We start from the raw sequence: 15,512 nt of genomic DNA on the forward strand, positions 1-15,512 counted from the left end.
AACTGTACATGCCCCGAATTTGAAATTGAGTTTCTAAACTTGTATGATCGAAACAGTTGTGTCCATAATTGCCGGCTTAACTGAAGGAGTCGCGGAGCGACACTCACCACTTTCAGCTGCTGCTTTTCTCGCTCGATCGCCGCGGCATTCACCTACAGCAGAAGTGGAGGCAAAACGCTTGCTCAATCTAATACGTGAAATTTCTGGGTCCATCCGAATATGTCATGGCCAGGAAACTCACTGCGTTCCTGCGGCGCCTCCAAAATATGTCCTCTTCCGACTTGGCCAGCTCTGCGGAAAAGTGCAAAGTCTACGGTCATTTTCGTAAAAGATAGTGAGCGGACATGTACCACTTCGCATGTTTAGTCGTTTCCACAAATCGCAGTGGGTTGCAATGCAATAGTCTTTTCGCAGCGAATCTTTCTTAGCCAACACTCCTGGAATATGATGGCCGTGGCTGCCAGGTCCTGCTGTCTTGCCGAATGGCTTACATACAAAAGAAGAAGAAAAAAAGGATCACGTGTCCGATGGTGGGATCGGAGCCCGACGTGCTTACCATAAGCCACAACAGCACGCTTACTAATCTCGGGGCCAGCGCCAAATAAATCTTCCGAGACGACTGGCGCACGCGTCACGCCACGTGACACGCCGGTGTGAGAACACCGCTTCAAAAGCAGTTTAGATTCACATAGACTACAACACACACTAGAATATGAGTAATGTTTTTTTTTTTCTCCATTGTTCATTACCTCCGTTGTTTTATGGGGTCTCCATTCCAGTATCCATGTCAGTTCTTTCTCACTAACTCACTTACTATCGCTTTATATTGTGCAGTGAAGGTTGCTTTTTTTTTTGTACATACGCCAAATTCTTACTGACGTTTTTGCCAGAGAACTTCTCTTTTTGGCTGTGCCGTTAAAAAAACGCGTTTTCGTGCGTAAAAGCTTCAGTAAATTAATAAAGAGCCCTGCGTTAACACATGCGGCAGGAAGAAGCGCGACTGACAGATGAAATCGTGACGCCTTTAATTTCGCACGGTGTGCACGAGTGTCAAAGCTCCAACGAATTAAACTATTTTAATTTCGAGCTTACCGTTCATGAGCGCTTCGAATCGCGTGAGCTGAACGCGTCCGTCTTCCGTAAGATAGCCCTGCAAAAGAGTGGGTAAACCTGCTGTGAGCTTCAGCCACATTCACCTTAATTCGAAGATAGCGCATCCCTTTTCTAAGCGCATAACACCGAAATAATGCTTAAGGCAACTACTAAATGAAAAAGACTTTTTTTTTCATGGATATTTCGCAAAAATTGGGCACACCGTATGCAACACCATAACTGTGCAACAACAACAACGAAGATCAATTCTGCAAACTTTATCTGTTAGATCAGCTAAGCCCAACACATGAGAAGTATTCGCGGCATCAGTGAAACCAGTACAAGGCTTTAATAAATTTGTAAAATTTCCTGTTAAGCTGGGGTTATTTAAAGCGGCGTAGATCACTTTGGTGCAATATACAGTGTCCCAACTAGCGTTATTTTTTATTTTTTTATTATTAAGGGCCTGAATTATTTCCAATAAGAAACCTGTTCTGAAACAACCAATTTATTGTACAATATTATGTACAGCGTAGTTATCCTTTCTGTGCTTTAATCATGGCGCGCCAAATACGAAGGCTTCGACCTGATCCCACGCCCTTGTGCAGCGGTGTCAGCGGCCCCAAACATGATTTCAAAAAACTAACTCTGCTCATTTGCCCGACTAGGCAACCAACTTGAATTGCCAAGCTGTCGGTGACAACATGATTTCTCTTTCTATGTCTTTGAATCAAGACCCCTCAGCTTCAGTTTTCCTCTGATTGCATGGTTGATGCCCCTACGTCGTTTGACCTTGAAGGTAATGAAAACTGCTCACCTTCAGTTTGCACAACGTTTCCTTGTAGATATTCTCGAGTCTTTCAACGGCATTTTCACTGCGTTAGGAAAAGAGTGCATGCATATCACATGCAAGCACTGCGGAATGTCTTGAAACTTAAAAGTGTAGGATGATATACAGACAAACCTTATTATAACGAAACGGGACATAACGAATTAATGCATATAATGAAGTGACTGAAATTATCCTTGAAATCCTTAGAAAGATCTTTATTACAGTGCATGCGCTAATCGATATACCGAGGTAATTGATACAAGGCAGTGATTCTGACTCCTCTTTCAACTTCGTTATAACGAGGTTTTACTGTATTAAGGTAGAATCTCGGTAATTGAAAACTGCATAAACGGAATTTTCGGTTATACGATACACCAGCCTTAAGTGGTTAGTTTCGTATGAAATAAAAATGTGTTCGTTAGAAAGAACCACGTTTTCTTCCAACTCCGGGTCAACAGAGCTAAAAATATTACCAAACACGAAACAGAGCGGGGAAATTGAGCGACATTGCGACGGGCATCACTTCTTGCGTCTACCCCGCCTAACCATTTCAGTATTGCCAGTTCCCTACGTTCTCGCCAGGGCAAGCCAAGGCGGCTTTTGCTGCCTTTTGTTGATGCCGTTTTTAGTGTGGCCCTAACGTTGTCGTAGCTAACTCTGGCTTGTGTTGGCGATGTCGGTGGGCTAAGAGTTCGACTAACGTTTTCGATAGCGGGTATAGCCGAACTACTTCGCAATGCGCTCAACCTGGAGACGAAGATAAAGGTTATCGGTGACTTCGAGAGTAGTTGCCTTACTAAAACGGCCGTTTTTCCAACCAAATGAGTCTTTTTTGTAATTGTCTTTTTCTTTTCCTGCTCGCCCTAGTAAGCGGCTGCAAGCAAGAATAATCTTTATAATCAGGTCGGCTGCACCTACGACCTGCTGCTGGCAATAAAGTATCTGCCCTTTTCAAAAACAGCATCTTGTGTGTGCTTTATCTCTCGGTAAATGCAACTACTAATAAAGGGAACTCATTCCCTGGATCCTTGAGGTTCCATTTAGAGAAGGCAATGTTACCTGACTGACAAGGAAGGCAGATTCGGTAGGAAGTCGTTTTCAACGATAAGGCACAGAAACACCCAGTCGGCAATGGCCCTCTGAAAAAGAGCGTACAAGGTTGTTTCATAGAGACCAGAAGCTGTGTCCGTGAAAAACATGCGCGCTTTAGTGAATTTGCATTGTATTCTCTCTAGACAACGCAGAAATTTTGTTTGAGAGTGCAAATTCTCTTACCATCTATACGAATGCGATAGCCTTTCGGCTTTAAGCTTCAGTATTACACGATTCATAAGTTTCTGTAAGTGTATTTGAACTAGATGTGTGACGTCTGGGGGGGGGGGGGGGGGGGAGCGTTGGCGATGATCCGTATGGACATTGCGCTTAGAGGACGGTATATGCTATAGTAAAACACAAGTCCTCCTACATTGAATTTCTGCGTAACTCACGTGCATACGTGATGTGCTTGCAGCGAGTATTAAACCATTAAGGTCCAAGAAAAACCTACCAGTCAAGTTTTGTTGATTTTTTGTGTAAGATGATATTTTCGCACAGGAAATACACTGTGATAGTTTCACGAGTGGTGCTTTATTCTTTGAAACCCTACGATAGTGTACTTTAGAAAGTAGGCTGGGCCTTTGTGAGAGCAAAACGTGATGTAGGTTACAACATGTATGTGCTATATTTTGGAGCTTCCGCCATGTCTGCGTGTTTGTGCTTGCAGAGCTTGCAGCTCGCTTCTGGGTATTGTGTGGAATTTACTCTGCTTAGGTGTACTGGGTTTCTGAAGGTTCTGGTTTGCAACCTTCTCCAATATGTATCTTGAGATCTGTGGGGTTGTTTGTCCGGTTGTGGGTATGGCTTCTCTTTGTTTCTTATAGTGTGTCAGTATGTCGTGGTACGTGACTAGTCTGTCCCTGTCGTCCTGTATCGCTATTTCGTCGTCATCGCCTCCACTGCAGTTAACGCTAGACCGGTGATTTCTAATTTATCTACACCCAACGTGTGCTAACAACACGCCACAGAACCACTGCTTCGTAGCGAACGAAAAGCTATGCGACGTGGGCAAAAGCTAACGTGTCGGACTGCACATACCTCCTGGTCGAACGGAAACGGTGCGTCATGCACTCGAAGATCACGTGCCAGCTGGTCACGCAGCACGTTGATGTGGACAAAGGCTAGTGGCACTTCGGGTGTGGGCGCCTGAGTGTCAAGAGTATTAAAATTTTTAAATAAAAAAAAGATTACAGGACAGCGTTTCACCTCTGCCTATAGCACCAGCAAACAAATCCAGGAAAAACGTTCGAAAGGTCCCCCTTTCTATTATTTCAGACCGCAATGCATACTTCTATCTGCGCTGTGCGACAAACATTTAACATAGAGAAACATGAACCAGGCATCAAGCACAATTGGCAACGGCATAGGAATAAAAACTACTGCTTTCGCATGTCTCGACCAGTCTAATTTTGCTGTGACATGTGAATCCAGACAGGACAAATTCATGAAAAGAGGGAGCCATGAAGGGATTAAAAGTGCTCTAACAAGTATATGTCGCTGGTTCCCAGAAAGGAACTTGTCTAAGTTGCTGCCTTAACGAGCACTAGTGCCCTTGCGGAAAGGTTGGCTCTAACGACAGTCTATCACTCGACCGCTGTTGGCTTAACCTAAGTATAGCGCAAAAGTCGTGTTGCTGCAAAGATAATCAGCCTAGGATTTTCTATAGGATTACATGATATAACTGCCACCACGATTGCTAAGCCGTCATGAGAATCATGGATGACGCGTTACTTTTTCAACTATTACACGGAATTTCGTCTAAAAAGCGAGATAAGTTATCTTAACCTTCCTTGAAATTCAAATTTGCGTAAACATTTTTGCTGGTGTTGTTTTTGTTTTTAATTGCGATGAAGACCTACCTTAAGCATATTATTTGGTATACGTTGCATATGCGTGCTTTAAGACCTGCGTTGTGTCGGATTTTGTGCTATAGAGAACAGCTCAAGTAAGGCCTACAGCGGCCAAATTACAGGTGTCGCTGGAAGCCAACGTCTCCACAAGGGGACTTCTCAGGGTAGCAAGGTCAAGCTCCTGTTCCGACACTGAAAGTGCAACACCATTGGCTAAAATCGACAATGAATCGACCAATGGAGACTCACCTGTTCTTGTCGGTCGTCGGGAAGGCCTTCGCATCTGTCCATATCGTGACCTGCGCACCAGCGTTGAGGACGCAGTAATTTCAGCGTTCCTTATTTTCGCAGCCTCAAATCATTTGCGCATGCATTTGACCGTTAAAGTTCCGAATGAACGTTTCCCATTTCCTAGGAAGCGCTGTGAATTTATTTCCTTTGAATTGACAGCTTTCACGTGACGTCACGCACCCACTTTATCACCGTGTCGGTGCACCAACATGGCGACTACGAGCACTTCAGTCCAATCCATCTTATTGAACGCTTTCACGTGACGTTACGGACCCAGCTTATCATCGTGTCGGTGCACCAACATGGCGGCTACAATGACCTCATTGCAAGCCATCTATACGTTTCCTTGTGATACGTTTCTGCTTCTTGGAGATAGAACGCACGAATGCAAAGGGACTAAAGGGTCAGAATTAAGTAAAGGTAAAAAGTTATAAATGAGAGTTCCCGAGCAGCCTTAGGTTACGCCACTGTTACGGAGAACCAAGCCTCAGATAATCGAGAAAACCACAGAACGACGTTCTCGCCTGAAATGACGGGTGTCGTCATTGTGAAAGTACTACCACACCTAATTACGCTACACGTCTAGTTCATATTAGCTTGTACGCATTTCCTCAAACTCACACTTATAAAACATGCATTTTCTTATGAATTTTATTATATATTTTTGCAGGATATTTCACCCATTTATTACAGCTACGATCGCGTACTTGGTGATGCCTGCTCATTCTCTCGCGGTAGCTCAGTGGCTATTAACAGGAGATGCTGAACCGGAGGTCGTGAGTTTGATTTCGACAGCGAAAATGGATTGGCTTTAATAAATTTCGCCCGCTATATGGTGCATAGGAGGAGCTTTAGGTACCTCCCGGTACAGCGTGGCCTCCGAAACCTTCAGTAGAGCTGGGGATGTCTATTTTAGTCACCCTGTGATTCAACTTTACGTAGAACAAACGTTGCGAGGTCTATACAGATTCGTGATCTATCAATGTGCATTGATTCAGTGTTTCTTTTTATTGTCTATCAAAGAAGTGCAAGGGACACGGATTTCTTCTGTTGCCTCCCTCTGTTTTGTAAAAGTGCTTAAGGAACAATTTTATTTATTTATTTATTTATTTATTTATTTATTTATTTATTTATTTATTTATTTATTTATTTATTTATTATTTATTTATTTCTTTGTTTGTTGTTTGTTTGTTTGTTTGTTTGTTTGTTTGTTTGTTTGTTTGTTTGTTTGTTTGTTTGTTTGTTTGTTTGTTTGTTTGTTTGTTTGTTTGTTTGTTTGTTTGTTTGTTTGTTCATCGCACTTCAATTTTACCGTTGCCGTTCTATTAAGATATTCCACTCGCAGAGGAGTCGCACACTATCGAATGTAAGCGCTTACAAACACTCACGCGTAAATAAAAGATGCCCACGGTCCACAACCTAAAGCAATTCTTCATGAAGAAATCTGTATTAACCTAGTTCCGCTTCCTTGTAATGAAGTATAAAGATTTTCATGCTGCTCTTCACACGAACTGATGCTGCAAAGACATTCCATCCCTGAATCGTACTTGGAAAGCAATGACATGCGTATGTGTTAATGTGCGCCTGTGACAATTGAATAGCACCGTCCTTCTTTATTCACAACCTCTTGCCTTACCGCGGCGTCAAATACGGCACGCTGTAAATGTTAAAATAGTGTTTCCTGTGCACGAAAAAAAAATTGTTGGGCAATTCGCATCAGCTCAGCAACATTCTCACATCACAGTTGTTACCAGTAACCACTTGTAGAACGCTCTACGTTACGTTTCCGCATTTGAATGATAAACATTTGACTAGCGCGGAGTCTGCAAGGCCTCAGAGCTCACCCGTCTGTTGACAGAGTCGACAGAACTTGATGTCGAAGCGGTGGTCCTCCTTCATGATGGTGATGTTTGCGGCATGCATCACCAGGCCCATCATGATCAGGTCAGCTGTAATTAAAGAAGAGATTCCGAACGCCAAGCGTAGCATGTGAATACTTTACAAAAAAAAAAAAAAACGTGCGACAAAGTGGCATTAAAGGTAGTGAAAACGGTACAGCATGCTCAAATGTCACTTCAATGATTTAAGTTTTCCCCACACCAAAAAAGCTGAAAGTTATGCTGTCGTCAGTTTCATTCCTTCTTTGTCAACATACTCGGGTCGTTGGGAGCGTGACCAGGAAAGTAATATCAGAAAGAACTCCTTGGTGCCTGATTGAGAATTACTTGAGTTCATGTCTTCCTACAGTGGCGCATCCTGAAAAGAGGGACGTTATTTTTCTGATGCTCATTTTACAACGCCTTTTTATTTGTTCAACACACGCGAGTTATCTCCGTTAGAAGCTACCATTTAGAACTGTATATCGATGTGCGCCAGAAATGTCTTCAAAACGGGCTGTTTCTTTCCCTGTACTCGATAAAATTTATCAGCTGTAATTTTATAATCTATACGGGTTCAAGATTACTGGATATTACAAGATTACTGAATTACTGGATACGGGGATTACTGGAGAATAACGGATATTTAGGCTAGGATTCGGATAGAGGCGAATTGACGGCTTCACTTATCTTCGAAACGAAACACAGGTCATGATTTTGCTTTTTCTGTTACTATATCCGTACGGTTCGTACTCGTAAATTTCCTTGGCGCCATTGTCTGTTGGACTTGGCAGAATTCGAAAAGCAAGACAATTAGAGTTCCGAACCCTAATATCTTCAATACAAACCAAATGATTTTGGCTGCTTGACTCGTGTTCGTTAGAAAATTCTGTTTTAGAAATTGCCTAATACTTTCTGTTGGAATTTGTTCTCACCGTGTTTTTTTTCTTTGTCTTTTATTTCTTTATTTATTGCTACTTATTCTTGTATGTAGTATGTATGTATGTATGCATGTATGTATGAATGTATGCATGTATATATGTATGTATGCATGTATGTATGAATGTATGTATGTATGTATTTATGTATGTATGTATGTAATTTGTTTGTTAGTTTGGAAAACACTCAAGCGTCGAGGACGTCAAAGAGAGGAGTGGTCTGACAAAGTAGGCCATATGTAGCAATATTTACCAATAAGCATAGTACATGACAGTAGTGAAATTATTGGCACCTGAGATGCGAGCGATCGAGGTGGGAAGGTGGTTCAAGACGTCGCATCTGTTACGGAATCAAAACTGTCTGAACAGGTTCGGGCTGCAGGCTAGCATCTGTACTTTGAAACTGTTGTCTAACCTAGGTGACACATTTTGGGCGAAAGAAAACAGTGCTAGGTAAATAATGGTAGAATCTATGAAAAAGGCAGAGGCGACAACACTTACGACAGGCCTACTGGCCAGTCACACAAACGTTATTTTCATGCTCGTGAGGCTGGCATGACGCGCATAATTAGTAAAAATGAAACGAGCCGCACAGTTCTGAATGCGTTCGACTGCATGGATTAGTGTGATTTGAATTGGTGTTCAATGTACTTTTATAAGCCTTGCGTGTACGTGCATGCTAACCAGTGTGGCCAAACTTCGAAGGACGCCCGCCAAGTTTTCCTGCCCACTCCTTTTTCTAATGTAAAATACATGACACGTCGAACAAATGACCTGCTTACCGTCAGGACCGTAAATACAGTGCTTCGTGTTCGGGTCGTAGTTGGGGCGGCCTGCAAAACAAATTCAAAAGAAGAGACAGGCAACACATTATGACGAATAAATGTGATGGTCATCAGTATACAGAGAACTCAACGAAGTTGTGACACGAAATTTTTGGGATGCGTTTTCTAATGCCACAGCAGTAAGGCGGTGATTCAAGTGCACTCGACGTTGCGAGTTATCGTGAGAAACAGGTAGAAAATAAAGGAGGATACTTGGGCAGGTTCGGAGGGAAACATTATTACATAAGGACGAGGAAACTAGTACAAGCAGTGAATCCGTACTACCTAAACAATCGATGCTGCGTTGAACATGAAAAAGGCGACGGATAAAGGCGAACCGCATTGTCTTGATAAGGCAGATGCATAATGGGAAAGCCGTCAGCGTGAGACAGCGGTGCATCACGAAGCGATACTTGAATTGTTAACGGGACGCGAACAGTCCACGGAGTAACACAATAAAGGCTTAACTTTCGATTATTTGGGCCTGCTACATAACTACTTATATTTATATTGTGGTTATCACTACGTTTACCGTTGTTGATAGGAGAAAGAGAGAGAGAGAGATGCTGTCTTTTTAAGCACGAGTCATGTGCCTGGCTGACGGCCTGCCATGATAATTACAGGTATTGAGTCAAGGATACGATGTTCTCTGTCATCAGACAAACGCACAGACGGTGCACACACATATAAACATGCATATACTCAAATGATTCATATAGACTTCTTTCGATGGGGCCGAAATGCAAAAACGCCGCTATACCATGCATTGGTCGCACGTTAAAGATCTCTTGGAGGTCAAAAATTAACTGGGAGACCCCGACTACGGTGGGCCTCATAATCAAATCGTGGTTTTGGTGCGCAAGAGCCCCAGAAATGATGTAGACTTCTTAAGGCCCGTAGCTCTAAAAAAATGTTAGAAGCACTTTCGTTGCACGCAGTGTTCTGCCGCGGGCCAAGACTGTGCCGCAGTTTGAAGCTATAGTCGTAGTACACATGCAAAGTAGTCTTCATAGATTGTCTGATGACAATCGACTGCCATCGCATAAAACATGCTACAAGTCCCCATGTACATTGCACACTGATACCATCGGCGAGTGTAATAAATGAAGTTTGAAATTTCGTTCAACATACTACGAGGCCAAAGTAGACAAGACCAAGCACGACTTCACCGCACCAGACTCAACGAGGCGCACAACAAATACTCTAAATGTTGCCCATAAGCGACACTCTAGGATAACACGGATAGAAAATAAAGCACGCAGAGTAGTAATAAACAAGAAAATGCTTCACGGTATTCTCGCAGCAAATGTTTCACAATAATTTTACCACATTGGCACAGTTTCATTCAGTGCAAATGTGGTGGAGATCATCGACTTAGACCATTTTCCAAACTGCAATTGCATTAAATTCCTCAGGTGATAGATAACGTGCATGTGCTTGCTGAACTTTTTTCGAGTATTTTACAATAAATAATGAACAAGCTACGGAGGAACACAGTCGCCGACGGGTTGTGCAAGTGCACCCCGGAAAACTGAACATGCGAGAATATCGAAACGCAGTATTTTCAGGTTCCATATTCCTGGCTTTTGTGCGACGTCAATTGTTTGATAGCGTTGAAGGTCTCAAATCAATAAAGAGCGCATGAGAGACAGCACTGTGCGGGAGCATCAATTTTCACCACGTGATGTGGATTTTCATCCAAATCTTGGTCCACGGGATTTTTTTTTCATTCCGTCTCTGTGAAAGTGCTGCCGCGTCGGCAGAGAATTGAACCCAAGAACCTGTGCAGAGCAACAGAGTTCCACAGTCACTGAACTACACTGGCTGGTTGAGTTAGGTTACGAATGTGCACACATTACCATCACGGCAGATTTTCACCAAAAAAAATGTGCGATAGAGCTGACACCTTGTCGCAGCTACATTTTCCACCACCACGAGAAGTCTCTCGCCCTCGTGATTCTGCTTAACACAAGAACGTTTTTGTGGCAATCTAAATCGAAACCACAAAATGTCGCCACCAGAACTGCCGTTACCGGCGCTTTTCATTTCAGCAAAGTACAGCAACATCATCCTGTACTGCGCTGCATTCTGTTTAAATAAAATAGAAACACGAACAATGACGTCGACGATGCGGTGATGCAAGCCAACACGCACCCTTTTGCGTCCGGATAAAGTCCATTATTTTCTGCTTTCCCTCGCCGGGAACTTTTGAGTCGGACAGCACCACCTGGACGTCCTTCCAGCTGTCGTCGCAGTTGAGCCGCTGGTGAATGTAGAAGTGGAGTGACTTGGTGACCCGCTCCATGAAATCGGTGCCCTGCGTTCCGGAAAGGCGACCACGGCGACTTAGATGTCCACGCATGGCGTTGTAGTTTTGCAAGTTCCTTTGTGTTAATACCGCTGAAGGTTGTAGTCCGAAATCCGCGACAGAGGGCCTCAAAGAGGACTTGCTTCTAATTCAGCTGGAATGCAGAAACGCTTGGGGTGTACTGCGCATTCGGCGCACGTTGAAGGGCAGTCAAAATAATTCGGAGTCACCCACTAGGTCATATCTCATAATGAGATCCCTTCGTGTTGGAACTTAAAACCAAGAGTTTATTTAATATATGTTATTTAAAGCCGTCGCTCGAGCTAAATGTGACCTGCTTGGCGTTGTATAAATAAAATTTTTGGGTGTTGCGTGCAAAATCCACCATCTCATTATGAGGATCGCCGCAGCGGGACTCCGGATCAATTTTGACCACCAGGGGTTCCTTCCCATGCACTTAACGCTTTATTGACGAGTGTTGCCTACAGGCAACATACCAGGAAAAGTTTTTTTTCTTGCCGAGTATCAGTTTGATTACGATAGTTTCTGGCTAAATGTTTTCGACCAACACTGAATGACAGGCAGCAAGCGTCATTTGTTGGTTTCGAGAAGGAACACTTCACGGAAAGAAGATATTTGGCACGCGACTCAATGTCTTTTGAAAGCAAGGTCAGAGGAGACAGGCTGATGCAAGAAATCCAGCTGCAGTGGTTTCACAGATGTGATACAAAGCAAATGAAATGTACACCTATGGTTCACATATGATGAGAGCTGTCTATAAAAAATTTAAAACGAAGCCTCGGGTGGCTTGCGGTGAAGCCCACTTCCAGTTTCCTGCCTGGGGTTTTCCGCGTATTCCTAAAAAAAACATTTCCGAGAAAAAGTATTTCCTTTTGTTGATTATGCTTATACAGGATGTGTTTTGCACATTCAGGTAGAAAAAAAAACTTTTTGATTGGTATTTTTACGTCTCGTCCTTAAAGGGAAGAGCCCTAAGTACCAGAACGCTCTTTCATTTTGCCCCCACCGAAATCCGGCCGCCATGACCGTGATCGAGTCGGCGACCTCGAGCGCGGCTGCGCAATGTTATAGTCACTAAGCTAGCACGCCGGGACATCCGTGGTGTTCCAGTAACTAATGAAATGGTCAATTCCAATGCAGCAAATGAGATTAGATTGTACAATATACTTCCCTTTTTTCAAATGTCTATTTTTAAGTTGTTTGAGAAGAAATGGTTAGATTAAATTCTGGGGTTTACGTGCCAAAACCACGATATTATTATGAGGCACGCCGTAGTGGTGGAGTCCGGGTTAATTTTGAGCACCTGGGGTTCCTTAACGTGCACCCAATGGACGGTACACGGATATTTTCTGCATTTCGCCCCCTTCTAAATGCGACAGCTGCGGCCGGGATTTGATCCCGCTACTTCGGGCTTAGCAGCTTAACACCAAAGCCACTACGCCACCACGGCGCCTAAGATACGGTTAATCACTACCGGTGAAAATGAACGCCAAATTTTCCAACGTGAAGTTTCCATCCGAAACTCAAAAGCGAGTACGCCGGTGCTAAAATGAACAGCTTCAATTTATTTTCTGGCATGTGAACACATTTCAGTGCACGGAGAGTTACCGAAACTTGCTTATTTCACCCTTGGTTTTTAAATAGGCAAGGATTTCTATGCCTACCAAACGAGGAAAACCGTTAGACCGTCGGTCTTTCCGTCCGTTCGTCATGTAAGACAATCGCTTTCGAGATAGGGCATGCCGCAGCGAGCGAAGTGACCTTCGCGCAGCCTTTCGCTTCAAGGCCAACTAAGCGGCCAGAATACAGCGCACACGAAGCTATCAGCACTTAACGCACTCTCCCCATCGCAGATGGCTTTCAAGATAGGGGCCCCCGCGTCTCGCTTGAACGCGAACTAAGCGGCGAGAACACAGCGCACGCGAAGCTATCAGCACTCGGCGAACTCTGTCCCCATTGCAGATCGCTTGCGAGATAGGGCCCGTGCAGCCACCATACGCAGCCACCGCCACTTGATCGCTGTTGATAATGGTTCGACGCGGATGGATAAGGCACTAAAAGCGATAACGGGTTATAATGATCGGAACGTCGTCAGTGCACCTGGCGCCGCCACCTGCAGTAGTTTGCTTGCGTCATCAATTCAACTCAGCAGCAGTTCGTGTCGCCACAGCGCTGTCGTTTATACCGGTTGGATCAAGTTGCACAACAGTGATAATGACACCGGGCTGCGCGGAGATAAGTGCCAATATTTACGCATGCTTAGACAACTCCCAGAGGCGTTTCTGTGTGAATGGTTTTGTTTTAGAATACAACAAATACCTCGACTCGAGTAGATGCTGTCAGGATCCAAGACATCCCGGAGAGCGAGTGCGAAATTTTAGGACGGTGTTACCACCAGTTTCTTAACTATTTTACCTTTGGGTTTAACATATCGAAACGGCACAGTAATCTAATGATGGACACCATTGTGGAGAGCGGTGGATTAGTTATTTGACCACCCGGGTTCTTTAACGCATGCTTAAATCTAAGTAAACGAGCGTTTGTAAATTTGGTGATTGTGTTTCTTTGTTAAGCCCACCGATACTTGCCATTTTTCGTAAAACATCTTCGGTCCTAATTAAATACCCTGCTTGACCGTTGCGAGAATCTAACGTTCTCGAATGCAACTAACGTGATTGAAATCGGCCCGGCGTTGTTCTCGCGAGAACGTTTATGCGTTTTACATGTGTTTCGATGACGGAAATCGCAATCCAACCCATGCTAAAGCTTCGTGTTAAAGCCTGATGACGCGACCGAGAGGGAGACAGAGAGAGAGGGAGATTGTGAAAAGGGTGAGGCGCTATATTCTGCGACCCGCTCACCGGCATGATGCAGTTGGCGTCAAAGTCCGGACACTCGGGAGGCAGCCGCTCGCCGCGTTCCTCCAGCGCCGATCGCAGCGAGGCCTCCTTCGTGGCCCGTTGCTCGGACTCCTGGGCGCCCTTGAAGCGCCTGGAGCGCTCCTCGTTCATCCTGGCCCTGGGCGCCTGCGATGGCGGTGAGCGGAGCCGCTGTTTTGGGCCACGAGCATCGTCGACAGCTGTTCAATCATGGCCACTCCATTTACCGAACTACTGATCGGTAAAGGCCCCTTTCAAGCGATATTCACTTATCACGGCCCTGCGTCAGTGAATTTTACCCTTTGCGTGGTAATTTCGCAATCTCAACCCAACTCATAATTCTCTGCCGCAATTGACTACGTTGGCTCTCACTTTGGCTCCTGTTCCGCTACTGCGATAGACGGTCAAGGCTATCTGTTCAATGCATTACAAGACGTGCCGAGATTGCCTTAATCTGAAGAGGAAGTTTCAGCAAGGAGCGATTTGAATGAAATTTGTTGCGTCTGAGAGAAAACATTGACCCTTTACCGAACGACAAAATATTCTAATATACTAACCCGGAATATGGGCCGTGTACAAAAAAAAGCACACACACACACAAAATGTACCAACTTTATAAGAAACTTTTAGTTTTTTCTTGGAAATTGTATTTACAGCATGGGAAAGCACATGCCAATAAGCTCGTAAACAAACAGGTTATTTTTCATTTTTGCATTTAATGTAGGTACAGAAATTTATTCTGGTTTTTATTAGCTCTTTATCAACCTGATGTTATGTTTCAATTTATCAAAAAGGAAAAAAAAAACATTCGGATGGCTCTCTGGAGCGCAAGCAATATTGTTGTATCATACGTACAATGCAGCATTCTAATTCAGCGCTGCTGCTGTTGTTTTGGAGGAGAATGAAAATTTGTATCAGGAATTAGAACAAACTTGACAGCAATATGCAGGGTGTTCAAAATTAAGCTTTACAGGAATTTTTAGAAATCGCTGTGGCAGGTAGCATAATTCTTATCATTGAGCTGGGTTATTCGATGAGGTGACATTAGTAGCACATGAAATCGAAACACACATTCAACTAATCAATAACGATTCACTAATTAACTTCTTAGTTAATTAATATATGACACATATTGCAATATACAAAGTGTAGCTGGTGAGTTTGCAAGACTCATCCGATTCAGGAATGAATTTCCAGGATGACACCAGTTTGGAGATACTACTTCCTAAAGTGTGGGACCAACAACATAGGCGTTCCAGTTACTTTTGTGCTTCAATGTATAAAACAGCATTTTGGTAAAGTAACTGGAATAACAGTGCATTCTTGCGGTGAGTTTGATGGCGCATATCTCCAAACTACCACAGGAGACCCTGATCATGTGAAAGAAATTTACAGTAGAATAAAATTGGGTTCGGAAGGCGTACGGCAGGCATTGCCAAATCCCGACTGGGAGCTTACCACTGTCGATGAAAAGAAAAGTGTACAATCATTGCATTCTACCGGGC

General features: G+C 43.7%; 1 protein-coding gene and 1 long non-coding RNA gene across 2 annotated transcripts in view; both read right to left on the reverse strand.

Annotated features, from left to right (window-relative positions):
• Positions 1-15,512, reverse strand: part of LOC119432586 (5'-3' exoribonuclease 2 homolog) — a 38,739-nt gene that overhangs the window by 14,723 nt on the left and 8,504 nt on the right. Inside the window, exons 6-16 of the mRNA XM_037699749.2 lie at positions 13,990-14,154; positions 10,954-11,116; positions 8,758-8,808; positions 7,005-7,109; positions 5,119-5,168; positions 4,058-4,165; positions 2,984-3,063; positions 1,910-1,967; positions 1,093-1,150; positions 242-291; positions 108-152 (exon numbers count right to left, since the gene is read on the reverse strand). Coding sequence (XP_037555677.2) covers positions 108-152; positions 242-291; positions 1,093-1,150; positions 1,910-1,967; positions 2,984-3,063; positions 4,058-4,165; positions 5,119-5,168; positions 7,005-7,109; positions 8,758-8,808; positions 10,954-11,116; positions 13,990-14,154 — 933 coding nt within the window. The remainder of the gene's footprint in view (positions 1-107; positions 153-241; positions 292-1,092; positions 1,151-1,909; positions 1,968-2,983; positions 3,064-4,057; positions 4,166-5,118; positions 5,169-7,004; positions 7,110-8,757; positions 8,809-10,953; positions 11,117-13,989; positions 14,155-15,512) is intronic.
• Positions 2,990-5,168, reverse strand: LOC125941542 (uncharacterized). The gene is made up of 3 exons (XR_007464435.1): positions 5,119-5,168; positions 4,058-4,165; positions 2,990-3,063 (listed from the first exon to the last, which is right to left on the reverse strand). It is a non-coding gene; the product is annotated as an uncharacterized LOC125941542 (long non-coding RNA).

The sequence above is a fragment of the Dermacentor silvarum genome, chromosome 11 (assembly GCF_013339745.2).
Source record: "Dermacentor silvarum isolate Dsil-2018 chromosome 11, BIME_Dsil_1.4, whole genome shotgun sequence".
NCBI lineage: Eukaryota > Metazoa > Arthropoda > Arachnida > Ixodida > Ixodidae > Dermacentor > Dermacentor silvarum.